Source organism: Oryza sativa, chromosome 7 (assembly GCF_034140825.1).
Source record: "Oryza sativa Japonica Group chromosome 7, ASM3414082v1".
In the NCBI taxonomy this organism is placed as follows: domain Eukaryota; kingdom Viridiplantae; phylum Streptophyta; class Magnoliopsida; order Poales; family Poaceae; genus Oryza; species Oryza sativa.
The window spans coordinates 23,639,610-23,664,547 of NC_089041.1; the positions used below are offsets into that span (position 1 = coordinate 23,639,610).

The 24,938-nt window shown below is 46.5% G+C and overlaps 5 protein-coding genes across 10 annotated transcripts; 2 read left to right on the top strand and 3 right to left on the bottom strand.

The window, feature by feature from the left end:
- Nucleotides 1-3,972: 3,972 nt before the first annotated feature.
- Nucleotides 3,973-6,847, bottom strand: LOC107281704 (uncharacterized). Of its 4 annotated transcripts, none has more exons than XM_015790867.3 (4): nucleotides 6,286-6,847; nucleotides 6,084-6,193; nucleotides 5,461-5,695; nucleotides 3,973-4,429 (listed from the first exon to the last, which is right to left on the bottom strand). In XM_015790867.3, exons 1-3 carry the CDS (start codon nucleotides 6,765-6,767, stop codon nucleotides 5,466-5,468), a joined length of 822 nt encoding a protein of 273 aa, XP_015646353.1. In that variant the 5' UTR covers nucleotides 6,768-6,847; the 3' UTR covers nucleotides 3,973-4,429; nucleotides 5,461-5,465. The 4 variants fall into 4 exon arrangements, with proteins under 4 accessions (XP_015646353.1, XP_066168264.1, XP_066168266.1 ...); XM_066312167.1 differs by having other exon boundaries at nucleotides 6,035-6,193; nucleotides 6,286-6,658; XM_066312169.1 differs by having other exon boundaries at nucleotides 3,973-4,445; nucleotides 6,035-6,193; nucleotides 6,286-6,505.
- A 2,023-nt stretch (nucleotides 6,848-8,870) lies between these two features.
- LOC4343714 (5-formyltetrahydrofolate cyclo-ligase, mitochondrial) lies at nucleotides 8,871-12,333 on the top strand. Its single transcript, XM_015789591.3, has 7 exons — nucleotides 8,871-9,158; nucleotides 9,748-9,885; nucleotides 9,951-10,109; nucleotides 10,228-10,269; nucleotides 10,345-10,390; nucleotides 11,274-11,344; nucleotides 11,971-12,333. The coding sequence occupies exons 1-7, from the start codon at nucleotides 8,900-8,902 to the stop codon at nucleotides 12,102-12,104; spliced, it is 849 nt and encodes a 282-aa protein (XP_015645077.1). The 5' UTR covers nucleotides 8,871-8,899; the 3' UTR covers nucleotides 12,105-12,333.
- Nucleotides 12,334-12,757: 424 nt separating this feature from the next.
- On the bottom strand, nucleotides 12,758-13,786 carry LOC9266643 (uncharacterized). Its single transcript, XM_015790554.1, has one exon. It carries the CDS (start codon nucleotides 13,784-13,786, stop codon nucleotides 12,758-12,760), a length of 1,029 nt encoding a protein of 342 aa, XP_015646040.1.
- A 1,250-nt stretch (nucleotides 13,787-15,036) lies between these two features.
- Nucleotides 15,037-19,802, bottom strand: LOC4343715 (putative pentatricopeptide repeat-containing protein At3g23330). Of its 2 annotated transcripts, none has more exons than XM_066312216.1 (5): nucleotides 19,390-19,802; nucleotides 18,685-18,903; nucleotides 18,069-18,164; nucleotides 15,570-17,923; nucleotides 15,037-15,466 (listed from the first exon to the last, which is right to left on the bottom strand). In XM_066312216.1, the coding sequence occupies exon 4, from the start codon at nucleotides 17,762-17,764 to the stop codon at nucleotides 15,833-15,835; it is 1,932 nt and encodes a 643-aa protein (XP_066168313.1). In that variant the 5' UTR covers nucleotides 17,765-17,923; nucleotides 18,069-18,164; nucleotides 18,685-18,903; nucleotides 19,390-19,802; the 3' UTR covers nucleotides 15,037-15,466; nucleotides 15,570-15,832. The 2 variants fall into 2 exon arrangements, with proteins under 2 accessions (XP_066168313.1, XP_015644901.1); XM_015789415.3 differs by having other exon boundaries at nucleotides 15,570-17,926.
- Nucleotides 19,803-23,257: 3,455 nt separating this feature from the next.
- LOC112936037 (AP2-like ethylene-responsive transcription factor BBM2) lies at nucleotides 23,258-24,756 on the top strand. 2 transcript variants are annotated; one of them, XM_015789968.3, is made up of 2 exons: nucleotides 23,258-23,715; nucleotides 23,867-24,756. In XM_015789968.3, the coding sequence occupies exon 2, from the start codon at nucleotides 23,938-23,940 to the stop codon at nucleotides 24,589-24,591; it is 654 nt and encodes a 217-aa protein (XP_015645454.1). In that variant the 5' UTR covers nucleotides 23,258-23,715; nucleotides 23,867-23,937; the 3' UTR covers nucleotides 24,592-24,756. The 2 variants fall into 2 exon arrangements, with proteins under 2 accessions (XP_015645454.1, XP_066168567.1); XM_066312470.1 differs by having other exon boundaries at nucleotides 23,907-24,756.
- Nucleotides 24,757-24,938: the final 182 nt, after the last annotated feature.

Sequence of the window (24,938 nt, forward strand, 5' to 3'; positions counted from 1 at the left end):
ACTAAACACACTTTCTTAAAGATAAAAGAAAACTAATAAACTATTCCTAATTAATAGATAACTTGCCATGCCGCATCCTCCTTGAACTCGGACTCTTCTTAAATAAGCTTCCTTTAATTGATCCGACTCCATCAAGAACACGACTGCTGGCGACTTGACGACTCCCATCGGCTGATTTCAGTACTCTAAAGTCGATACTGACTCTAAACCGATGATGACTTCGGGCTTACCAAATTTTGGCGTTAACAGGCGGCTAAACGCAACTCATAACAATAGAAAGGGGCAGAGCCACGCTACGCTCCCAAGAAATTCCCAAAAGTGGCAACCCTAGCTAAAGACCACAGATGACCCTCTAAGAGAATGAACTCCAGAATCATTGAGATAAAAGAGAGCGCAGAGTCAAAAATCCTGGAGTTTTCGGATCATATTTTCAATGACACCCGAAACTTAACTAGTACAAACAAAATAGATTTATTTAATTTTTAAGTAATTTTATATAAAATGCTATTTTGAAAAAATATATCCTTTAGCAGTTCGGATAATGTGCTTATGATAGGTGAGGGAGTAGCCAATCCGAGAATCAATTCGTAATGCACCCTTAGGGTGTGTTTGGTTGGGCTTTTCAACCTGCTTTTGGTTTTGAAAAAGCCAAAAGCCAACCAAAGCGCCCAAAAGCTACAGCTGCTTTTGCCCAAAGCCAGCTTTTAAGGTAGTACAAATCAAAATCACCTCTACCCCCTGCTTTTGGGGGAAAAATTACCCACCTCTGCCATTACACAAAAAACGGTTCGCGCTTCTTTTTTCTCCCACGGGCGTCGCTCCTTCTCCTCCCCACTTCGTCGTCGCCGCCGCTCCTCCTCACCCCGCCGCCTGCGTTTGCCGCCGCCGCCGCGCGCATCCGCCGCCGCTCCTCCTCACCCCACCGCCCGCATCTGCCGCCGCACGCCGCAGTGCGTCCGCCGCCGCCACCGCTCGCATCCACCGCCGCGCGCGTCCGCCCAACCAAACACATCCTTAACTCTTGTGTGCTACTTTGTACTGTAATTAAGAGTTTGGTAAAAAAAAAGAGTTTGGCAGGTATTTAGCTTGAGGAGAGCCAGGAGCCATTCACCTGTAAAATCCAATCATCTCCAAAACCACTTCGTGAATAAATTCCAAATAACAAAACCAATAACCTCCGATGCCAATTGTTCATCACAGAATAATAATCAAAAACACCTTTGATTTTACAATGGACCCCCATGTCAAAGCTCTATAAGCCTAGCTATTCGGCGAGGCCTTCGTCTCCTGGGTGCTGCTCTTGGATGTGGCAAGCATCCAACTTTCTTCGTTTTCTTCAAGGTGAAGTCGAAGCTGCTTTATTGGGATGCGATGAAGCTTGGCAACGATAACACGTTGCAGTTTTCGAGGGAGGTTGGTGTTAGCTATCTACAAGTAGTAGTGCTCAAGTGGCTTGGGCTGATGTTCAAAGTGGACATTCGGTGTCTTGCTCGTTTTCTTCGATGCCTTTGGCAACGATGATGTGATAGCTCTGGAGTCGAAGCTGTTGTGTCGCTAGGCGACAAGCTCGGCAACGATAACACTTGCCTCGCGAAGTCGAAGCCTTTGTGTCGCTTTCAACAAGCTCTTTATCGATGGCTGTTTTGGGCTCCGCCATTTTTTCTTTTTTCGCGGTGTTGGTAGCTTAGGTTTGAGTGTTGAGGTTTTCACCCAGTTTCCCTAATTAACCATGCATTGTAAGGTTTGGTCTCATTTTCTCCTTAAAATGAGACACCTTCTTCTTTATATAAAACGTCGGCAACGGCCTGACCGTTCGAAAAAAAAAGATAATCCACCACAATTCAATGAAATGCATGCTAATGCAATTGAGGAAAAACCCTGGGTTTTTTATTTATACTATTGTTGTCATGTGGTGTTGCTGGTGGAATTTCTTGATAGCTAGCTCGTTGACATTATCTATTGGTTGAAAACGGCTACAAACTATCCATGGATTTATTAGACTACTGCGTTATTAAAGGACCGAAGCCAATATGCATACTACTGAAATTAACTACTCCCTCCGTTTCACAATGTAAGTCATTCTAGTATTTTCTACATTCATATTGATGCTAATGAATCTAGACATATAAATCTATCTAGATTTATTAGCATCAATATAAATGTGGAAAATGCTAGAATGACTTAAATTGTGAAACAGAGGAAGTACTAAATTTGTTCAATATCTGTTAGTATAAGATTGTTCTAAACAAATTATATGGACTATAAGCTAAACAGTAAACACCACGTGGATGTTCAAAGATTTGGTTTATATAAGTGTTTACTGTGTGCTCCCATGCACATGGACGCAGGCCCATGCTGTGTTTGGCCCAAACAGCTGGACGCTGTTACAAACTACGTCCCGAACTGGACGCTATCCTCCCAAGCGTCCGCATGTGGACGCTCTTCTAACTGGCGTCCTTCCTATTTCTCAAAATCCCTATTTAGAATTACTATTTAATTAATTTTGGAAAAGAATATTACTACAAATGAAAATTTCGGTTGTTTGCTTCTGTGGCAAGCCATCTACTTGTTTTGTTTTTTCAAGTACTGTATCGTCGAAATAAAAACTTAATCATTAGTTTGTAAAAACATACTATCAGATTATAAGGTTTGATCAAATATGCATTTACTATGTTATGTCACACCTATTAGTTGCATGGTTAGATCAAATATTTTTTTAATATTTTTTTTTTGCATATTATAATAATTTTGATCGGGTGTAACATTTTTAGTACCACGAATTTGAATAGGAATGAGGGAGTAGTTCTTTGTTAGCCGGATCCCATATATACTTCCTCTTAAAAAGTATCGTTTCGCGAACTATTAAGGTGTTTAAACTTTGACTATCAATGTATCTTCTAATTTCTCGATTAAACTTTTAAAGATAGCGTGGATGAACTTGTCTTGTAATAAAATTCCAAAATATTTCCGTTCTAATATATTCTTTATTGGTCTTATAATTGTGAACCGAGGAAATCGTGTTTAAATATCTTTTTACCGAGCGGAGACCCGATATTTGTGGTACCTTTTGCTTCGTTTGTAGGGCAATAGGATTTAAGTCTAACTGTAGATTTTTCATGAGTATTTAAAAGACCTGTAGAATTTATCAGTACTAATATTTTAATGTGATATATAACATACGAATTTATCGTATGATCGTACCTTTATACATGCGAAAAGGGGTCATGAGTTCGATCGCAACGATGACCCGTTTTCTGAACTATTTTTCGTTTGTTATTCTTCTTTTCTTTTCAACATATCCTATGTAAGGCTTAATACCCACCCTAAAACAGAGAAAAATAAACTAGGATCTGCCCAAACATATCCAAATGAGTCCAAATGAGACGCTTGCAGCAACTTCATCAATCTCAAAATATAACAGTCCAATATTCTAGAGGTGCTCATAGGGATAGAGTATATGTTTATAGGATAAACACACGGGCGTTTGGGAACGATTTATACTGTGTTTTTTTAAAGAAATGATTTAGTTTTCTCTACTTTAGTACAGCATTTGTACGCGACACCTTTATTCCTGGTTACTTCAGACACGGATTTTAGCCCAAAACAAACCAGGTTTTTCATAGGCCCACCTAGAGCTTGGACCGGTATAAACATAGTTCGTGTACTAAACACCACAGAGCAATTCAATAGAATTTTCCCCTAAAGAATAACAGATTTTGTAACACAACATATAGTACAAACCAAACATGCCCCGAGCCCCCGATTAGTTTGTGGATAGTGACAAAACCAAACAAAGTGTTACCGCTTCAATCCCTCTCAACATTTGAACCAACATAAATGATATGGCCGACTAATTCCTTAATTTCAAGGGAGAACATGGTAATATCTGATTACACAAGCGACAACAGCAAGTACATTGAGCGGTGTGGACAACTGGGAGAACATGCATCATTTCAGCTTGACAAAAATGCATAAGAAAAAGCAGACTGCACTCCAATGTTCTGTTTAGCTTGCACCATATATGGTGCAATGGTTCATCTCAGCACATATATGATAGAGTACTACTACTAGTTTTGACAAGCATCAAAACAGGTAAAGTCACATATCGCAGTTATCAGATGGTACTAGGAGTAATAGTGTAATAACTACGACAGGTACTTCCTAATAGTGTTCCAACTAAGGTGGTCTCAGATCTCAGATGGTACTAAGTGCCTCTTAATACTACTCCAGCAGCTACTTCCTATGTAATGTTCCATCAAGGGTTGTTGCAAAAGAGTAAAAGACCAGAACGTTAGCGTATCAGAACATGCGAACAGCTAGCCAAAGTAACACAACCGTAGCCGAGGAGAAGTACTCTAAAGATTGAAACCGAAACCAAAGACATGACGCCGATTTGAGAGAGCCCCAACTTTGTTAGAAGCGCCCGCCCCTGAGACATGAACAAACTGATAATCACATCAATTGTTCAGTTAGGCATGGGTTTAAAATCACAGAAGCCACAAAATAGATCAAAATTAAAGACGCACACTAATGGTAATGGGCTGATGGGCATTGAACTAGAAACAAAACCATTAAGCCACAGGGACTTGTATTATATTGTTGCACAAAAGGATGCCCAACAGATCAGTATAATTGCACAGAGGACTTAAAATCACTACAACACAAAAGAAATTCTGGTAGGCACAGTTGCAACTAGTATAGCAGTGACCAATGTTCATATAGCTAACCATAACAAAAGAAATGTACTATAACTGCAGTGGATATTGATCCAGAAATCGAATCACTAAGCTATGGGTTATAACTGCACAGATAAGCATCACAACAAGAAATGAAATTATAAGCCACAGGAACCTATATGGTTGTACAAGCATGCCCCAACATATCATTGCACAGCTGCACAGGGATTAGAATCACAACAGCACTCGATGATGCAGTTGGTATATTTGGTAGGGACACTAGCAATTTAACAAGTTAACATGCAGCAGTGACCAATGGTCATATAGCTAACCATAACAAAAGAAATGCATTGTAACTTCAAGGGCTTAAAAAAAAGCAAGAGGTGGCTTAAAACCTGACTACTGAACAAGCATGCACAGCAAATTAGTGCAGTTGCACACAATATTGGTAAGGAACACTTGCATTCTTAACATAGCTTTACAATCGAAATGGCATGTCTAGGAACGAAATCAAATTTCACAAAAAATTGGTGTGGTTACTGTACTCCTGAAAGAAAGCAACAGTTGATCAAATGACATATGGACTGCTTGCTAACCATGCAATCACAGCATAACTGAACATCAGAGCATCTAAAATTGGAAGCACTATCACTCATCGCCAACCAACAAATCTGTACAAGCAATCGAACAATACACAGGCACATGCTTTGAAGTCGGCGACGAAATTGAAATGCAACAGAGTAACACGAATTCAATGTATAGTAATAAGAAATTAGGATCATACCGCTCTCAGGTCTCAGCGCTGAAGGGGTGGAACAAGAAAACGACGACAAAAACAGCAGCTATCAGGAGATAGAACTTGGCTCTCGGAATGTTGGTGAGGAACGTGAACTCCTCGCCGTGCAGGACGACGCGGTACACGTGCTCGGGCTCATCCGGATCCGGCTGATGGACTTGCTGCTCCGGCTCCGGCACCACAGGGCGGCCATCTAGCTGCAGACCATCGGTAATGGGAGTACCTATACATCTTTCGAAAGATTTTTATGATCGTATCCCACAGATTTTTAATCTTTGGATTAAAATCCGATAGATATAATAAAAAGAAAAAGCAATTAAGAAACACCGTAATGGACACTAAATTACCATATCCTCAAGAAAAAGACCAAATCCAATACAAAATTTAAAATTTACATGCGAAGATTCAAAAATTACAGTGTAACTTACAAAAGTTACAGTGTAAGTTTCATAAATTACACTGTAACTTACAAGAAAATGCACTGTAAATTTGAGTGAGAAAATCGAGTGAGAGATAAGGAAAAATCTTTCGAGTGAGATATAGCAAAATCGATCGGTAATACCAAGAACATCTAACTCCAGAAGCGGGCCCATGTCAGCGCCCAGACCAACCATGATGGCGACGAGGGCGCCCCAGATGAACGGGGTGAGTACGGTGATCCCGCCCGCCACAACGAAGTCGTGCATCACCCGCTCGTAGCGGAGGAAGAAAGATGGCAGCGCTGCACACAGATTGTAGCTAATTAGTTAGCGATCCAGCCAGAGATTAGTGCTTAGCTACGACCTAGTTGAACACTTGAAGCCATGGATTTACCAAATGGGTAACGGATGCTGAGGAAGTCGAAGTAGCCTTCGATGTCCTTGAGGATGAGGAACGTCAAGACCATGGTGGCGACCCCCAAGGCCGTCAAGCCCCTGAGCACGACCTGTGGATGGACGCGCCGCCACCACCTCTGCAGACTGCAGGAGCACCCGCGGCGTGACGCCGCCCTCCCTCCTCCACCTCGCGAGGCGGCGCGCGGAGGCGGAGCCCGCCCTCCACCTGCGGAGAAGCAGACGGGCCCTCCCGAGATGTAGCTGCGGATCCGCGCGCCACCACCACCTCCTCATCGCCGCCATCATCCTCCCGAGAACCGGGGCCCCGGCCTCCCCGCCTGCCTGCGCCATCGGGTGCGCCTCCCTCCACAGGTGCCGGAGCAGCCACTCGTCGTCCCCCGGAGCATGCAACTCGTAGACGATGGAGTAGTAGCCGTCCTGGGGCTCCTCGTCGTCGCGCGCCGGTGCCGCCATGGCCATCGCCGGAGTTGGGGGAGGGGAGACTGGGAGAGGGTAAAGCAGTAGTGCAGAGGAGTTTGCGAGGAGAGAAGAGGAGAGGCGTGGTCCGTGAGACCTGAAGGCGTGATTTGTATCCTCGAGCGCTGTGCCACACGATCGTATGGGCCGTCCGATTAGCTTCCAGTTGATTGTGACCGTCGGATCAAAACGGCCACGCACAGTTCGATTTAGAACCTTTACACCCAACAATCCTACCCCTGTTTCACTGCATGTGGGCCATCGAGTCTGGAGTCCGGTGACGTATGCATGCCATCCACCCCCACCGCGCCTTACTTTTTCGTGCCAGCTGTTAGAAAAAGAACAGAGGTTAGCCTCAGGCTTCTCCTGGAAGCTTCGCAATCAACTTCTGAACTAGGCTGTGGGTGTGTTCGCCATGAATCGTTGCGAACAAAACTGAGCGGTTCATCAGAGCGAGTGCAATAGCAGACTATAAACTAGCTACAAAATATATTTTAAAGAGATAAATAAGAAGAAAGAAAAGTAGCGAGCTACAGATTTATAGCCAGCTGTAGCATGGATTCCAAGACACAGTGTGTATATGACAGGTGGGACTAGGTATTAATAATGTAGTATGTAACTATTGTATGAATGAGTTATTAGATTGGCTATAGATGAATTGTAGCTAGTAATTAGCTATACTACTATTAAACTTGCTCTTAACGCATGATTAATTAAGTATTAATTTATTTTTAAAAAACAAACCGTTTAGCAGTTTAAAAAGTGTGTGCGCGGAAAACGAGGGAGAGGGGTTGGGAACAAGGGGTTGCAAACACAGCCTGTTTTTAGTTTCACGCTAAAATTGAAAGTTTAAAGAAAGTGGAACGATGTGACGGAAAAGTTGAAAGTTTGTGTATGTAGGAAAGTTTGATGTGACAGAAAAGTTAGAAGTTTGAAAAAAAAAGTTGAGAACTAAACAAGGCCCTAGTAGTAAAGTAATCCAAATGGAATTTCCACACCCCAGTCCATGTTGTTGTGGGATGAGTCTCCTCTGATGTAAAGTCAGAGGGACATTGTCACTGACATGTGGGACCCATAAGGGTTGGGCCCACACGTCAGTGACCCACGTCCCTATGACTTTATGTCATAGGAGTGTGATCCGTTGTGGGGATCGTTGAGCTTAGGGCAAGTTTTATAGTGGAGGTGGATGTCACATCTAATTTAGACCATGTCATATTCTTATTAATTAAGAGGTAACACATACAACATATCACATATAATACACAAACTCCAATATTAGTCTACTCTCACATCATCTTGCACTTTTCTTGGAGATTGTGTAGAGGTTACTCCTTACATGAGGCGTGGCTCATTCTCTCTCTCCTAACTTCTCTCCTCCACCTCATCATCTAATCTTATGTAGCAAATTTAGGAGCAGTATGTAGGGGCTTATAGTACTTGCCCTAATAGAACAAGCCTACTATTACTACCTCCGTCCCAAAATAAGTGTCGTCGTGGGTATCGTGTCCAACATTTGACCATCCGTTTTATTTAAAAAATTTATAAAAAAAATAAAAATTAGTCACACATAAAATACTATTCATGTTTATCACCTAATCTTATACTCCATTTATCCAATAATATAAAGAATTTTAGATAGAGGTAGTACTAAATAATATTTTGAAAGATGTAATCCGTTTTCATTAGTGAAGTTGACTGGTCCATAGAATAGAGATAAAAGCATTACCATAGGGTCATTCATCGAAAATCATAGAGAGGCATAGAGAGAAGGGAGGAAAGAGGGAAGATGATGACATGGCCACCCTGACATGTGGGGTCCACGTAGATCCTACGCTGATTTAGCCATCACATAGGATAAAACCGGAGTCAAAACTACCGTGGGATATTGTTTGCACTGGTTTTGTAAGTTGGGGGATGTGTTGTATATGGTTTTGCAGTTCAAGGACGATTTCGTAACTCGATGACAAGTTGAGGGACCTTCGGTGTACTTTTTCCATTCTAATCAGGTTTCGTCGAGCGTAGCTGGGCCTTACCTTCGGCCCGGCCCACTCCGACTCCACCCGCTGCGGCGGCAGAGATGACCGCGCGGTGAGAGACACACACGGCAGCAAGGCAGAGGCGCACACACACTGGCAATGATTAAAAATGGCGCGGCCTCGCTGATGGTGCGCCTCCTCCACCTGCCCCGCGCCGCATCCGCCCCCACCTACCCCCGCCGCCGCCACCACCTTGCCCTCCTCCCCTCGCTCCGGCTACGAGTGCCGGCGCCCGCCGCCGCCGCCGCCATGTCGAGTGCCGCGGCGGCGCAGGAGGTCGCCGACCAGAAGCGCGCGCTGCGGTCCGAGGTGCGGAGGGCGCTCAGGGCCCTCACCCCCGAGCAGCGCGCCAGCGAAGGTGATCCCCCTTCTCGCTCATATGGCCCAAGCATCTGATTCCGCTGTCCCTGATGTAAATCGATTGAGCCGTTGGCCACCAGCTGCTCGTCGATTTGCCGACAAGGGCTGCTGCTTTTACTGTGCTGGCTATTAGTATTGGCGCTCACAGAAAAGGATGATAAAATCATGTCTGAATAAGCATTAGGCAAGCAAAATTTAACTTGGCGATACACTTCAATCTCTCATCAGTAGCTAGCATTAGAAGGATCACATTAGGGACATTCCAACCTGATGGCAGGCGTCGTTTAACAATTGAATCGAACTGCCTGTCATGAGAAAATCACAGAAGGACACCAAGACAAAAGGGTTGCTACCTTTGCTTCTGTAGCTGGACCAACTATATTTGGTTGTGTTGTTTCCACACCCCCCCCCCCCCCATCTTCTGTAACTGCAACGAAGTAGATTTTTGTTTTGTTAATTTTTCTCTTCAAAGACCTGAAGTGTAATGCGGACGTCAGTGCTACTTATGCTTCTGTTGCTGGAACACAACAGGTGTTGTTTGTGTTGATTTGCGAAGTTTATGGATGTGTTTTTTCTTATATTTCCAGACCAGGCTATTCAAAATGCAATTTTGAACTCTTCTTGGTTCAAAGAAAGCAAGCGGTTATGTGCTTATATAAGCTGTGCACAATTGCGGGAAGTTGATACATCAAAAGTACTGTCAGAAGTTTTATCCCCAAATTCTGGTGAGTACTATATACAGATATGCCCCCTTGATTTCTCCTGCTTCTAACAATTTGATTTGTTTCAGAACATGGACATGCAAAGGATCTTTATGTTCCTCGAGTGGAAGATAAGAATCGCAATATGCGGATGCTCAAAATCACTACCATGGATGATTTAGTTAAAAATTCAATGAACATTCTAGAACCATCACCACTTGATGCTAGTGGGAATGCTCGTGAAGAAGGTATGAAGTTTATCTAGGTGATACAATGAAACTTTTCCTCGGTTGATTAAGTTAGTGCATCACTGGGTAGCTAATATGATTTATATGCATTACACTGATCCTCTTTTAATGCTTACAGTGTTGTCAACCTCTTCCCCTGTTGATCTTTTTCTATTGCCTGGTAAGCCCTTCAATCTCTTAATACACTGCATCCATCACTGAACATTCAATTGAATAATGATTGTTATTCATGTAGGACAAGCTTTTGATAGGACTGGACGAAGATTAGGACGTGGTGGAGGGTAGGTCTACACATTATTCTATCTTTCACTTTAATAACTGCCTGTATTGAAGTTGCCAAATACTGTTAGTGTCATCTTCATCCAATATCTATGCAGTGGTTCAATTGCTAACTTTGGGTCCTATTCAACAACTTATTCATGTCATGATTTTGCTAACTCTGAATATTTGGCATGCAAGCATTCCAAAATGAAGTCCAAGGATGCTCTAGTGTATTAGCAGACCCAAGTAATAGAGAAAAGTTACCTACCACAGTGGAAATTAAACATACTTTATAGATGCAGAAACTTGTTGTAGGGTGATCCACATGGATGAAAGTTCTTGGTCTAGCAGCACAAATCAAATACCTGTCACAACATCTGCAGAACATCTAAGAAATGTAAGAGCTGGTAGTTGAATGGTTGCAGTGTAGCGTGTGGATTTAGAAACTAAACTGTGTAAACATAAGTCGTGGAATCTGGGTTGGCATCTTGACAATTAGATTCATAACTTACTTTCTGTGCTTTATTCGCTGTTAGTTTGAAGAACTCAGGCTATTCGTGTGGGTGCGGCCTTTGCTTTCTTTTTTAGATTTTATAGCCTCCACAGCTCTATGATGTGCATTTTATTTCCTCTGTTAGGGAGAAAGTATATGATGTCTCTGCATATTAGTTTTGTGCTTTGGCTGTATCTCATTTGATTTAACACAATCTGCTTAATGGTCCACAATTCGTCAAGTGCATCTAAAATGCATATAATGGCAAGGGGCACATGAACTTCAAATCTTTTTAATGCCATCCTGTCACCAATAGTTCATTTATGCCAGTTTGACTTAGTATTGTTTAGACCAAAGCCTGAAATTTTTCCTTCATCTAAATTATATATTTGTATGTTTGTTCATCGAAGGTACTATGACACATTCTTGATGAGATATCAAGAACTTGCTAAAGAGAAAGGGTGGGATCAGCCTCTTCTAGGTATGATGTGCAGATTTCCAGAAGTTCAGTTGTTTTTGTTTACTTTAGACTCTTTTTGTTTGTTATTACACATCGTTGACATGTTATGTCATTTTAGTTGATTATAGTTACGGAAAGTTTACTATTGGTCCCTTAATGTCAAAAACAGGACCAAAGTGAGCTGTTTTGAAGTAGCACCAACACCATGAACAGAGGGGCCAACCTGTTGGTAGCCTAATATGTTCTGTTGGTTCCTTGATGTAACATGCTATTTTGTATTTTCTACTACAATGATTATTTTGTTTGGCCCGCAATACTGAACCAAATTTCATAATCAGATCCCAACAAGCTTTCAGATTCTTTTATGAAGGGTATCAGGGATTCTTGGTCCAACCAGAAACTAAATTGTGGTGACTAGTTCCTTAATCACGTAGTGAATTAACAAGTCAACTAGAAGTTACATTATAATTTAACTGAACCAAAGCTTGTAATTGCATTTCATTTACTTCTACATGCCCATGAAATACGTATACCTAGTGGGCACACTTTTGTGCGTTGCAGTTCATAGTTACATTTAAATGATGAAATCCGATCTAGCACTATTATTGCTAAATGATAGACTAATGGCCTGATTTTCTATTTTGAAGTCGCGCTTTCATACTCGGTGCAAATTTTGGAGGAAGGCATCATCCCAGTCAACTCAACAGATGTTCCTATTGATGCTCTGGTCTCATCCTCTGGCATCATTCCAATCAGTCCTGCAGCATTGGCGAGGATATAATTGAGCTGATTGGTTTCTGCTTTGCGTTGACAGTCAACCTCTCTTCCCTGAACAACACTTTTTTAGATAATGCTTCACCAAAGCTGAGAAATTTTTCGATCAAGTGATTTTGTTACGCAATGTATCTGTATTCTGAATATGAATTGATTTTGTCTGCGTATTGTAATGACAACTTTGATCAAACATACAATAAGTTCAATATATATTCATAGAGGACTATGGACCTGAATATGTGCAGTTTGGTTTGGCCCATTGCTCCCCTCAGGCAGTTCTGAAGCCCTAAACTCTAGCCCACATGTTCATGATACTTCACCGAATTCAGCGCATGCAAAATTTGTTTGTAGATACTGTATTAACTGGTCGGACGAAACACTCCTGTTAATCAGTTAATGTTCACGATGTCTACTGATTTGAACAATCAATCTCAACGGAAATAGTGACATTCATCTTTTGAAATTACGTCACTCAGTACAGAATAGGCAATGTACAGCAGAGCAATTTGCTCGGTTCGACAAAAGAATCATGAACTGAGGCATTGGTTTACAACAAAAACAGCCGATTGCCAATGGCGTCAACCCTAACACATGGTTAACAACTAGAGATCACGAACCCTAAAACGAGCTACAAAAGACCTTGTTAGGAGGACGCCATGATCATGGCTTGTTCACGTCCTCCGGTGAGATGAACGGGTCGTTGAACTCGACGGTCCTGACCATGCTGGCGATCTCCCGTCGCGCCGCCTCCCTCTGCCGCGCGATGTCCCTCCGCATGTGTGGGCGGGCCCTCTCAATGGCCTCGCGCAGCGAGTTCTCCGCCGCACTGGGATCCGGCCGCGCCGCCGGCGCCGGCGACGGCGTCGGTGAGGGCTGTACGCGCGGGCTGCTCGTCGTCGCGCATTGTCCCGCGCTCTCGCCGTCCTTCTCTTGCCTCCGCTCGTCGCTCTTGCACTTCTTGATCGCGCGTGGCGGCGTCGCGTCGTCGCCGCGGACGGCGGCGTGGGCGCGGACCGGGGTCTCTTTCTTCGAGCGCGACGGCGAAGCCGCCGGTGTGGTGGCCCTGGCGGAACGCACCGGCGGGCTTCTCGTCCTCGCGCATCCTTGCGCGCTCTCGGCGTCCTTCTCTTGCCCCCGCTCGCCGTTCTTGCAGCTCTTGATCGCGCGTGGCGGCGTCGCGTCGTCGTCGCGGACGGCGGCATGGGCGCGGACCGGGGTCTCTTTCTTCGTGCGCGACGGCGGCGGCGCCGGTGAGGTGGCCCTGGCGGAATGCACGGCCGGGCTTGTCATCCCCGAGCTTTCTTGCGCGTTCTTGGCGTCCTCTTGCCTCCCCTCGCCGTCCTTGCATTTCTTGATCGCGCTCGCGCCGTCGTCGCGGCCGCCGGCGTGGGAGCTGCTGGCCAGGGCCTCTTCATTCACGCAGCACGACGCCGCCGCCCGCGCCGCCGGCGTGGTTGTCCCGGTGGGATTCACGCGCTCCGGCGCCGGCTGGCTCGCCGCGCCGGAGCTCTCCTCGCCCTCGGGGCGGCGCTTGGTGGTGGTGGTGGTGGAGAGCGGGTGATCCATCGGAAGCCGCTCCTCCTGTTTGCCGGCGTCCTCCTCCGCCCTCGCGGCGCGGGCGGGTTTGATGCGGATGCGCACCTTGAACGGCGGCCGAGGTGGCGGCGCCGGCGGCGCCGGCGCGGCCATGCTCGTGTCTCTCTTAGCCAAGGCTTTTTGCTCCTCGCTTCTTGATCTCTGGGTTTTCTCGAGGGTTTAGGAAGCTCACGCGAACTGATGGATGTAGAGATGGCTGCCACCCCTGCGCCTTTGCCTATATACAAGGGAAGGAGACGTTTGATGCTTCAAGTCGGCGCTTTGCCGCTTTCCATTTCCGGATGGAACTATGGAAGCGTTGCCAAGTTAGCACTGCATATTTTTTGAGTAACAAACCACCGGTCTGAAGAGAGAAGAAAACATGGATTGTGAATTGAGCTACGACCTTACATGTAAGACACAAAAATACACGTCAAAGAAAATGAGCTACGAAGAATATATGAAATTTAGGGTCTGTTTAGATCCCATCCTAAATTTTACGCCCTGGCACATCGAACGTTTGAACACATGCATGAAGTATTAAATATAGGCTAAAAAATAACTAATTGTACATATTACGACTAATTTGCGAGACAGATCTTTTAAGTCTAATTGCTCCATGATTTGACAATGTGGTGCTACAGTAAACATTTACTAATGACAAATTAATTAGGTTTAATAAATTCGTCTAGTTGTTTACTGACGGATTCTGTAATTAGTTTTTTTATTAGTATCTGAACACCCCATGTGACACGCTAAAACTTTACCCCCACACCCCTTAAAAGAAAACTCTAAAGTCTGCTTTGTTCTGACAAGCTTGAGCATTAGTTCACTTCTGTCCTGTTTTGTCTGAACGCAATTAGTATCTTACCAAAGAAAAAAAAATTCAGATGATCATGTGCTCGTGCCTACAGATGGTGATCAAAATATAGGAATTCCTTCATTTTCCTGTTCATGATCAAAAAAATTGTTCTGATCATATATGCCACACGAGGTATCTGGTACCTCATCCAGGCCGTGCATGGTTGTCGTTAAGCACGGGACGGAATGCCGCGGAGACACGGCTGACAGCGTCGCCGGTCGCCGGGGAGGCGGAGAAGAGCAGGGGAAAGCGGGAGAAATACCGTTCTGATAAATTCAACGGCATCTTGGCATCTTTTCGTCAAGACTATGAATAAAATCGGCATTTGTTGGAATTTGAAATGGGAGAAACACAGAAGGAATGTAGGCTTCAAATTTGTTTGGTTGTACATCCATGTGTTTGAAGAATCAAGTTAAACAGTAAGAGAAATTTCATATGAAAAAGGGCACAATAAACCCAATCACTGAAACCACTGCCGGTGTTTCATGAGATCTATTTGAAATGAATCAAACTCAACAAATTTGACTATATAAGAACATTTATACTACTATATAAGCTCAACTAAATGAATTCTATGCGTACAACAGATGCAAGTGTCGCGCAAAATTTTCAATCTAACAGAAGAAAATTAGAAGATTACACAGGAGGTGATGCAGTGGATTGCAAATACTCTTACCAAATTTAGACAGTACAGGTGATAGCGCCATGGACAAGTGTACATGAACTGATCTCCAACTTCACCCCCACAGTCTCATTCCTCCAAAACAAAAAGCTTGATCACACAAGGGAAATAAACAAGGCAGCCAATCTCTTCCGTCCCTTGGAGTGCCGATCGTATTGACCAAAGATCAGCGCTGATCTCCACCAGCGCCAACATCCATGCCAAGTTGTCATAAGACAGGCTTATAGAATGCAAGGGGAACTTGGAATCACTGGGAGAGGTCAAGGGAAATAAGAATCAGAGTCAGTTAGATTCCTGTGCATGTCAGTTGGTAATTTAGCTGATCATCTTGCGTGCATAAAGAAAAGATTTACCTGATTTCGAAGTGGCGGAGAGAAGAATTGTAGATGGCAGAGGCGTCGAGTGGCGGCTGCCCCTGCTTATGGCAATGGCATTCAGATCACTTGCAAACATGTGCCTATGGCAAATGGGAGCTGCAGAGTAGTACATGTAGCACTAGATGGTGACTGAAGAAGACCCAACACAACCATGATATCGACCATAATGCCCTGGAGAGGGGTGCTCAAGCATGATATCGACCATAAGCATGCACTCAATCTTTTGAAGACATCCTGAATCACCAAAAATCTCCGCATGAACAATTCCCATCCTTAAATCGGTGGAATCTGTTTACATCACGGACAACAATCTCCCTTGCAACTATCTTTGAAATAAATTTTGTTGCTATATGGCAGTCAACACAAACTCGGAGGTTCTTCATCACACGTATTGTTGTTCCAGGTGGCGTGCTAATAATACCAAATACTATTGCAAGTTTCTCACTATGGCCACATAACACCTCTCTCTTCTGCTCTTCTTCAATGTCCTGTAAAACATCCTCCATATTGGGCACATATCCTTGACGAATCATCTGCTCTGAGTAAACATTCAGTGCATCAATAATCCTATCGTACCAGGGATGGGACTTATCATGAGCTATGAACACATGCAATTTGTTCTTCACTTCAATCCAACTGCAAGCTGGTTCCTTCTTCATACCTTTGATTCTCATAGATTTCCGCAGCTGTGCTGCTTCATTCCATCTCCCAGAAGCCGAATACATGTTTGACAAAATTACATGAGATCCCATGCTTTTAGGTTCAAGCTCAAAGATCTTCTTGGCCACTTCCTCAGCTAAAACAGTGTTTTTATGGACCCTGCAAGCCCTTAACAAGGTGGACCAGACGCTTGAAGTTGGTTTTATTTTCATTTCAGAGATGAAATTATATGCTTCATCTAAATCTCCTGCACGACCAAGGGTGTCTGCAAGTGCAGCACAATGCTCAAGGGATGGAACAAATCCATACTGGTTAGACATACTGTTAAAATACTTCCATCCATTGTCCACCAACCCAGCATGACTACATGCAGTCAAAACTGCTAGAAAAGTTATATGATTAGGCTTCACATTTCCCAACTCCATTCTCTCAAACAGCACAAAAGCCTCTGTTGTTGGACCGTGCAATGCATAACCCATGATCATCGCAGTCCATGATACGATGTCAGGTGATTGTATCCCATTAAAAACGCGACGAGCTATGTCAACATTCCCACACTTGCAATACATGTCAATAAGGGAGCTAGATATAAATATGTTATCATTAAATCTGGCACGGATCAAATAGGCATGCAGCTGCTTCCCAAGACGCAACAATGACAAATTGCCAAAGGCAGGTATTAGGCTTGAGAAAGTCACAGGCACGGGCCTCACTCCAGCTTGCAGCATCCGACGGAATATTCCAAGAGCCTCCTCAACTGACCCATTTTGTGCATAACCTGCAAGCATTGAGTTCCACAGAACTGCATCACAGTCTGAGAAGCTGTCGAACACCTTCATAGAGTAATCCATTTGAGTGCAGTTAGCATACATATCAATCAAGCTACTTCCAACAAAAACATCATTGTCAAATCCATTCTTGATAGCATACCCATGGACCACCATGCCTCTCTTGATATCAGCGCACTCCGCAAAGATTGGCAGCACAGTTGACAGTGTAAACGTGTCAGGCATAAATCCATCCCTCCACATCTCCCTAACCATGCTCAGAGCTTCTTGGTGCCTCTTGTGCTCTGCACATCCCAATATCAAAGTGTTCCAAGACACGGCATCCCTCTCGAGCATTTCATCAAACACTTTCCGCATGCTCTCATATGCAGCTGATTCCAGGCCTCCTTCCCCAGAAGGCCCATTTGTCCCAAAGGGGTGATGAAAACCTGGGAGCTTGATGCAGAGGTTGAGGAGGGCATTGGCGGTAAAGCGGTCAGCGAAGGAACCGGAGCGGATGGCGAGAGCATGGAGAGATGCAGCAAGAGTGCAGAGGCCAAGGCCGGCGCAGGACTTGAGTGCAGCAGGGAGGGAGGCCGGAACAGATGATCGGGGCGCAACAGAGGCACGCATTTGTAGGAAGAGAGAGATGGCGTGGAGAAATTGGCCCTGGGAAGCAGCCATACGGATCTGATAGGCCCATGACGGTGGGAAATGTGGAGAAGCAACCGCAGCAAGAGACATTATGTAGCAGTTGCTGTGGCTCCGATGAGAGCTGACTGCAATCAGAAGAGCAGGTCGAGGTTCTGCAACCGGAGTGTCAGCTCAGGCAGTGGGTGGGGGTGGCAAGCATCCGGTGAGAAAACTTGAAGGCAAGGCCCAGTTGTCAGCTTCGTGTGCTACCTACTGTTCGTGCAGAGTGAGAGGCTCAATTGTGAGTATGATATGGTAACAAGTGATTCAATTCAACTTTAAACTCTGTCCTCTGTCCTCCACATTTTTCCAAAACAAACTAGTAAGAAAAACCGAATTGATTTTCAGAACTTACTTTTCACTTTCAGTGCCAGCAACTGCCTCTTGATGCTCTTTCTTGTGATTGCTACCAAGTTTCTCAACAGCCAGTAGTGGATGTAGAATTGCACGGCTGGGTATTCGAAGTAACAAGGTATTATTCAATATGAAAAGTTCACAGTATCATACATCAAAATACAAACAGTTTGTATCAGTGGAATCTCAACTAATATTAACAAACTACAAAATAATTAAGAAACCTACTTTCTCCGTTTTACAATGTAAGACTTTCTAGCATTATCCACATTCATATAGATATTAATGAATCTAGACACATATGAACATCTAGATCCATTAACATCTTTATGAATGTAGAAAATGTTAGAAAGTCTTACATTGTGAATTCACGGAGAGAGTACCGTTTAACTTTGTGTTTTGTCATGCATTGTAATCTAGAAATGATGTCATCATCCTAAAATTGCACAATTTGACAATCAACACCACCGATCAAAATTTCAGTCCACAATGACATGAAAATTATCACAGGAGATAGATGGATTGATGAACAACCGTAACATTCATTCAGGGACTACACATTTTTTTCAAATTTTCAATTGGAGAATGGGGGGGATTCACGGATTTCATCCACTCACCTCAGAACTCTCACAACAATCAGATGGTCCTCGGCCGTAGGTCCGTCCTGGGCTCCGAGCCGTGGCCACGCCGCAGCGCCCGCGCCCTAGCAGCTAGGAGTTGATACCTGGCGCCCCCCCCCCCACCCCTCTCCCACGCTGCCGCGCCCTAGCGGGCTGGACGGCTGGACCACCGAAGGCTTGCCGGCTCCTCCTCAGCTGTGGGCCTAGCTTTTTGAACTTGTGTATTCAAAATGACAAGGGGGTAAAAAAAATTTGTTCATACACCTAATAGCCTAAAAATTAGCTTGTATAGTACTCCCTCCATTCCAAAATATTTGATGCCGTTAACTTTTTTAAACATGTTTGACCATTCGTCTTATTCAAAAAAATTTAAGTAATTATTAATTCTTTTCCTATCATTTGATTCATTGTTAAATATACTTTAATGTATACATATAATTTTACATATTTCACAAAAGTTTTTGAATAAGACGAACGGTCAAACATGTTTAAAAAAATCAACGGCGTCAAACATTTAGAGAAGGAGGGAGTATAACACACTAATAATTACAATATTTAGCGTATATAACATAAAATTGATCATAAGTTCACACATTGATAGAATTGGTAAATATGTAGAAATACTAATTGGTAAACATATCAAAGTGCCAACATATGAAATACCAAAATGATAGAAAATAATAAATTGGGAAGAAATCTTACAATTCAAGGAGGTGCCGAGGTGGCCGACGGTCGACGGAGATGGCGAGATGGCGGCCAAGCCTCCAAGCGACCAAGCCGCGCCCGCGCCTGCTGCAGCCGCCAAGCCGCGTCGACGCCGAGTCGCCGCCGCACACGCCGACGCTGGCCGCCGCTCAGCCGCTGCCTGCCGCCTGCCGCCTGCCGGCCTGCCCTGCGGCTCGCCGCCTCGCCGCCGCCGCGCCGCAGCCCGCAGCAAGGGCTCGGCGGCTGTGCTCCTCCCGCGCTGCACCCTTCCAGATCCTCCCGCGCCGCTGCACCCGGCGCCGTAGCCTTGGCCGCCGGAGCGCGCGCGCCGCCCACGCCGCGCTACCGCCGTCGGAGAGGAGAGGCCCTCCGGGTTTAGGGGTTGTGCGTGGCTAGCCACTGGGCCTTCTGGTTCTGGTTCTGGGCAGCTTGTGCCTGCCTTTGTAGGCTGAGAGGCCCACGAACTAAGTGTTTTGGCCCAACTAATTCAAAGCTCATAATGAGTGGTAATCCGCATCGCGACAGAATTTTGTTGCAATCGTGAAAAAAAAAACTTAGTAGTACTCTTCAGTTCAGAATAGATAATGTTTGTTAAGTACATCTGATATTACATGCAGTTCATAATTACTACTAACAGCAGAGCATTTGCTCTGTTTTCAATGTACAAAAGAATTCTAGGTTAAACCACTGGCTCACAACAAAATTGCCAATGATTTCGACATTAAACACTACAATAAACACATGGCTAATAATTTCATATCTCGAACCCCAACAAGAGCTTAAGAAAGAAAATTCTTGGCACCACCATGTTCGATCAGGGTTTGAGGACGTCCATGGGTGAGATGTACGGGTCGTTGAATTCCACGGTCCTGACCATCTTGGCCAGCTCCCGCCGTGGGCCTCCTCCCTCCACAGCGAGACCTCCCTCCGCTTGTCCATGACCGAACGGGCCACGGCGATGGCCGCGCTCAGCGTGTCTTGCGCCGTCGAGGAGCCCAGCCTCGCCGGCGACGGTGACGGCGCCGGCGCGCTCTCCTGCGAGCGCTCGCCGCCGCCGCTGCAGTTCTTGATCATCGGGCGTCGCGCCGCGGCGGAGGAGCAACGGGCAAGGGCCGCCTCTTCCTTCTTGCTCAACACATGCTTCTTCTTGCTCGCACGAGGTGGGGAGCGGCGGCGGCGGCGGCATCTTGCCTCCCCTGGCGGCGTCCTCCGCCGTGGCGACAGGGGCGGGGGTGAGGCGGAGGCGGACGCGTACTACCTCGCGAGGCGGCGGAGCTGGAGCACGGCGGGTCGCAGAGGAGGTGAGATCCTCCTCCTCCTGCAGGACGACCACGCTCGTCTTCCTCATGATCTGCGCCATGCTCATCATCTTCATGGCTGCTTCTTGCTAGCGCTAGGGGATCGGAGTAGTGGAGGATCGCGAGCTCTCCAGGGTTTAGGAAGAGGGAGTTGGGCAGTGGATGGGAAGCGAAGGGAAGGATGGTGCAGATCTCAAACCAGTTGGGTTAAGACTTAAGAGGAGGCGGCGCTTCGAGTCGGAGTCGGTCTCGCTGTCTCGCGCGCGCGGGAGAATTGGATGAGGGGGGTAGCGCGTTTGCCAAGTTTCCGTTGGTTGATTTGATCTCGTCCGTTCGATCGGAAGCTCGGTTAATCCACTTTTAATCCCCACCATTGATGTGCTTTAATTTTCATGCAGGTTTTTATTCGAGGAGCATGTGCCATGTGCGTGGTGTTAAGTACTGAACTAGTGATGCTGATGATCACCTACTTCAACTCTACGCTGAATTACACCCGAGTTCTGACCAATCGATCAACCTAATTAAGCTTCACAAAAATAAATCGGCACTTATTTTTCAAAGATAGATCAGACCAATCGTTCAGTTCACAAAAATAGTACAGCTGTTCAACATAGGACTTCTAAATTTTGCCATTGGCTAAACAAATTGATATGCTGAATTAACATATACGCGTGTCCAACAGTAAGGCTGAATTCAGCACTACCCATTCATTTTCTAAATTACTAAATGGTACGTTTATTAAAAAATATATAAAAAATGTTATAAAAATAATATTAATCTAATTTTAAATATTCCAGCTAATACTTAATTAATCATCGGTGATGAGTAGTTCTGTTTTACGTGCACCCCTCGTACCAAACACAACCTAAGAAGAGCTAAAACAAATTGTCAGGCGTACGTACGCCATGGTCAGGGCTTGAGCGCGTCCATGGGTGAGATGTACGGATCGTTGAACTCGACGGTCCTGACCATCTTGGCCAGCTCCCGCCGTGCCTCCTCCCGCATCAGCGAGATCTCCCTCGCTCTCGCCGCGGCCGCGCTCAGCGCGTCTTGCGCCGTCAACGAGTCCGGTAGCGCCGCCGGAGGCGGCGTCGCCGGTGGCGGGACGCGCGGTCCGCTGATCGTCGGTGCGCGCCGCTGCGAGCGGCGCCCGCCGGCGCCGTCCTTGCGATCCTTGTTCTCGCGTCGCGGCGCGGCGCCGCCACCGCGGGCATGGCTCTCTTCCTTGGTGCGCGAGCGCGACGACGACGCGCGCCGCGTCGTCGGTCTGGTCGTCCTGTTGTTCGGCATGCGCGCCGCCTGTTCAGCGGCCGCCTGCTGCTTCTTCTTCTTGCTCGCACGATAGGCGTAGTCGTCGTCGTCGTAGTGGTAGTCCCGGCGGTGGTGTTCGTCGCGGCGGCGCTTGCTGTGTAGCGGCGGCATCGGCAACCGCTCGTCCCCCCGGCATATCGGCCGCTGCTTGTAATTACCTCCTCTGTGGGCGTCCTCTGCCGTCGCGACAGAGGATGAATTGCTGACAATGCGTGGCAACGCCGGAGTGCGGTGGATCGCATAAGAGCGGCGATCCTCCATGGCTACCGTGCTCGTTTTGTTCATCACTACGGCTATGCTCATCGTCCTCACGTCTTCTTGCTCGCGCTAGGGGATCGGATCGCCCTAGGGTTCACGTGTTCTTGCTCCCGCTAGGGGATCGGATCGTTATAGGGTTTATTAGGAAGTAGTTGCACTTGATTACGCGATGATTTCAGAGGTCAGAGCTCGCTCGGTCGCTAGCCGGTTTGCTTAAAAGAGGAGGAGGAGGAGGAGGCGCTTCAAGTCGTTTCTGATCCGTATTCCGTACTTCGATGTCCACGTCGGAGACGGGGGAAGGCGGGAGAAGAGATCAAGAGATGCGCGTTTGACTAAGTCAATAGGTTTATCTCGTCCGTCGTCCGATCGGAATTCGGAAGTCCAATGTATAGTACCCGTTGGATTGTCTTTAGATTGAGCCGTGGTGGCAAAACTGCAGAATGCAGCGCGGCTTCCAAACCCTAATCCCCAAATCCAATAGCATTCGATCCAGCAAGCCGCATCGACAATACATCAATCGGATTCGAGGGCGAGGCGCAGGGGAGGCGATCGATCGATCAAAGGCCATGGCCGCCGCCGGAGAGGATAAACCGTGTTGCCGAGGTTCATATATACTTGAGTCTTTTAAAAAAAAAATCCCAAAGTGAATGGAAGATTTATGACATCTACTACGACTACAAGGGAGTGGATGTGTGGAGGGGTTGGAGTTGGAATGTGAGATGAAGATGAAAATGAAAATGGAGGAAGATGAAGATGAAAATGGAGGAGCCGGTGAAAGAGGAGGAGCAGCAGGTGAAACTGAAAGAGGAGTAGGCTGGGAGCCGTCAGATGCATCCCGCGATTGGTGCCGGTTGTAAAGTGGTCGGGACGTATTTCAATCTATATATTGCGCTGACCGTATGTATTGGGTATACAAAGTACTACTTTTACGCTCCGTGGGCCAGCGCGTCACGTTGGAGAGAGAGTACTATTGGCCCCTCCCAATTATTGCCGAACACAAATCTCGCCGGTGTGTTCGACGACGCGCAGTGCCGGCTGTTTCCCCCTTTCACCCCCGCCCCAACCACGCCGCCTCGCCGCTCCTGCGGCGATGGGGTGCACGCCGGCTGTTCTCCAACATCCCACCGGCGAGGTATGCACGACGGTGGATGGGGGTGTGGTGACCAACAACATGCTCGCGCAACAAGATCGTGCGAGCTCAATGGCCACTTTCTCCCCCCACCCACCACCCGCCCCGCTCGCCGACGCGGCGGCCATGGCGTGCAATCGGCAGTCTAACTGGAAGCCGTCTGTTCCCCAAGATCCCATCCGCGATGGAAACACGGCGGCGGATGTGATTGGTGTGTCCAACCACTTGCCCGCGCACAGCTGCACACCACCTTACGAGCTCGATGTCCTACACAGATCTCATCCTCAGCTGCGGCTCGTCCACCGGATCTCCCATGGTGGAAATCTCGTAAGTGTTCTCTTCCCCGTGCTGTTCGAATGAGTCTCCGTATTAGCCAGCGAGCTGTGTTTCTTTTTTGGTGGTTCTTGTATTTTCTTTCGTTTCGCAATCTCCGTTCTTGGTGGTGAGCAGAGAAAACTGTTTTATTAATTGTTGGCAGGGGAGAATACCCGTATAGCTATTTGATGGGGATTTTGCAGCCGCAAGCAGCGAATTTTGGGGGAGTCGTGCATGGTGATCTCCCTGGCGTGCTTTGCAGATTGGGCGCTGAGGGGTTTGGACTACGGCGGTGGCTCCTCCGACCTCTCGATGCTCGTCGGCTCGAGCGGCGGCGGGAGGAGGACGGTGGGCGACGGCGGTGGCGAGGCGCCGAAGCTGGAGAACTTCCTCGACGGCAACTTATTCTCCGACGTGCACGGCCAAGCCGCCAGCGGATACCTCTACTCCGGAAGCACTGTCAACGGCGCCGGTGGTTACAGTAACGGCGGATGCGGCGGCGGAACCATAGAACTGTCCATGATTAAGACGTGGCTCTGGAGCAACCACCCGCAGCCGCAGCCATCGCCGCCGCAGCACGCTGATCAGGACATGAGCACCGATGCGAGCGCGAGCAGCTACGCGTGCTCCGACGTGCTGGTGGGGAGCTGCAACGGCGGCGGCGGCGGCGCCGGGGGCACGGCGAGCTCGCATGGGCAGAGCCTGGCGCTATCGATGAGCACGTGGTCGGTGGCATCCACTGCAGGGGGCAGCGTCGTCGTCGCGGCCGAGAGCTCGTCGTCGGAGAACAGGCGGGTGGATTCGCCGGGCGGCGCCGTCCCGAGGAAATCCATCGACACCTTCGGGCAGAGGACGTCTATATACCGAGCTGTTAGAGATTTCCATTAACCTTTGCTAGTGTTATTGTTGCTGATCTTGTTCTGCATGTTCCAGCTCAAGTATTTATCATCAATTTTTTAAATTTCTCTTCATGTTTTAGTGTATTGCTCATTAATCTCAAAGCAAAATAATTAATTTTTGGATCGAAATATATTAGGATGTGTTTCATCTAAATATCTAATTAATTACTGTGAGCGTATGTAGTCGCTTCTTTGCTGTTGCTAGTGTAGTCGCTTCTTTGCTGTTGCTCTGCTACACAGTGCTACTTGCTCTTCTCACTTGGCCTAGAGGTAATACAAGGTGATTTAGAAGTATACTCCCTCCGTCCCATAATATAAGGGATTTTCAGTTTTTAC

Coding starts and splice junctions, on each gene's coding strand:
- LOC107281704 (XM_015790867.3), bottom strand. CDS start 6,767: ATGGCCATGGCGGCACCGGCGCGCGACGACGAGGAGCCCCAGGACGGC. Junction 6,194..6,285: donor CAGCATCCGTTACCCATTTG/GTAAATCCATGG, acceptor ATCTGTGTGCAG/CGCTGCCATCTTTCTTCCTC. Junction 5,696..6,083: donor GCGCCCTCGTCGCCATCATG/GTTGGTCTGGGC, acceptor AAAGATGTATAG/GTACTCCCATTACCGATGGT.
- LOC4343714 (XM_015789591.3), top strand. CDS start 8,900: ATGATTAAAAATGGCGCGGCCTCGCTGATGGTGCGCCTCCTCCACCTG. Junction 10,110..10,227: donor TGGGAATGCTCGTGAAGAAG/GTATGAAGTTTA, acceptor TAATGCTTACAG/TGTTGTCAACCTCTTCCCCT. Junction 11,345..11,970: donor GTGGGATCAGCCTCTTCTAG/GTATGATGTGCA, acceptor TCTATTTTGAAG/TCGCGCTTTCATACTCGGTG.
- LOC9266643 (XM_015790554.1), bottom strand. CDS start 13,786: ATGGCCGCGCCGGCGCCGCCGGCGCCGCCACCTCGGCCGCCGTTCAAG.
- LOC4343715 (XM_066312216.1), bottom strand. CDS start 17,764: ATGTCTCTTGCTGCGGTTGCTTCTCCACATTTCCCACCGTCATGGGCC.
- LOC112936037 (XM_066312470.1), top strand. CDS start 23,651: ATGTCCTACACAGATCTCATCCTCAGCTGCGGCTCGTCCACCGGATCT. Junction 23,716..23,906: donor TCTCCCATGGTGGAAATCTC/GTAAGTGTTCTC, acceptor GGGATTTTGCAG/CCGCAAGCAGCGAATTTTGG.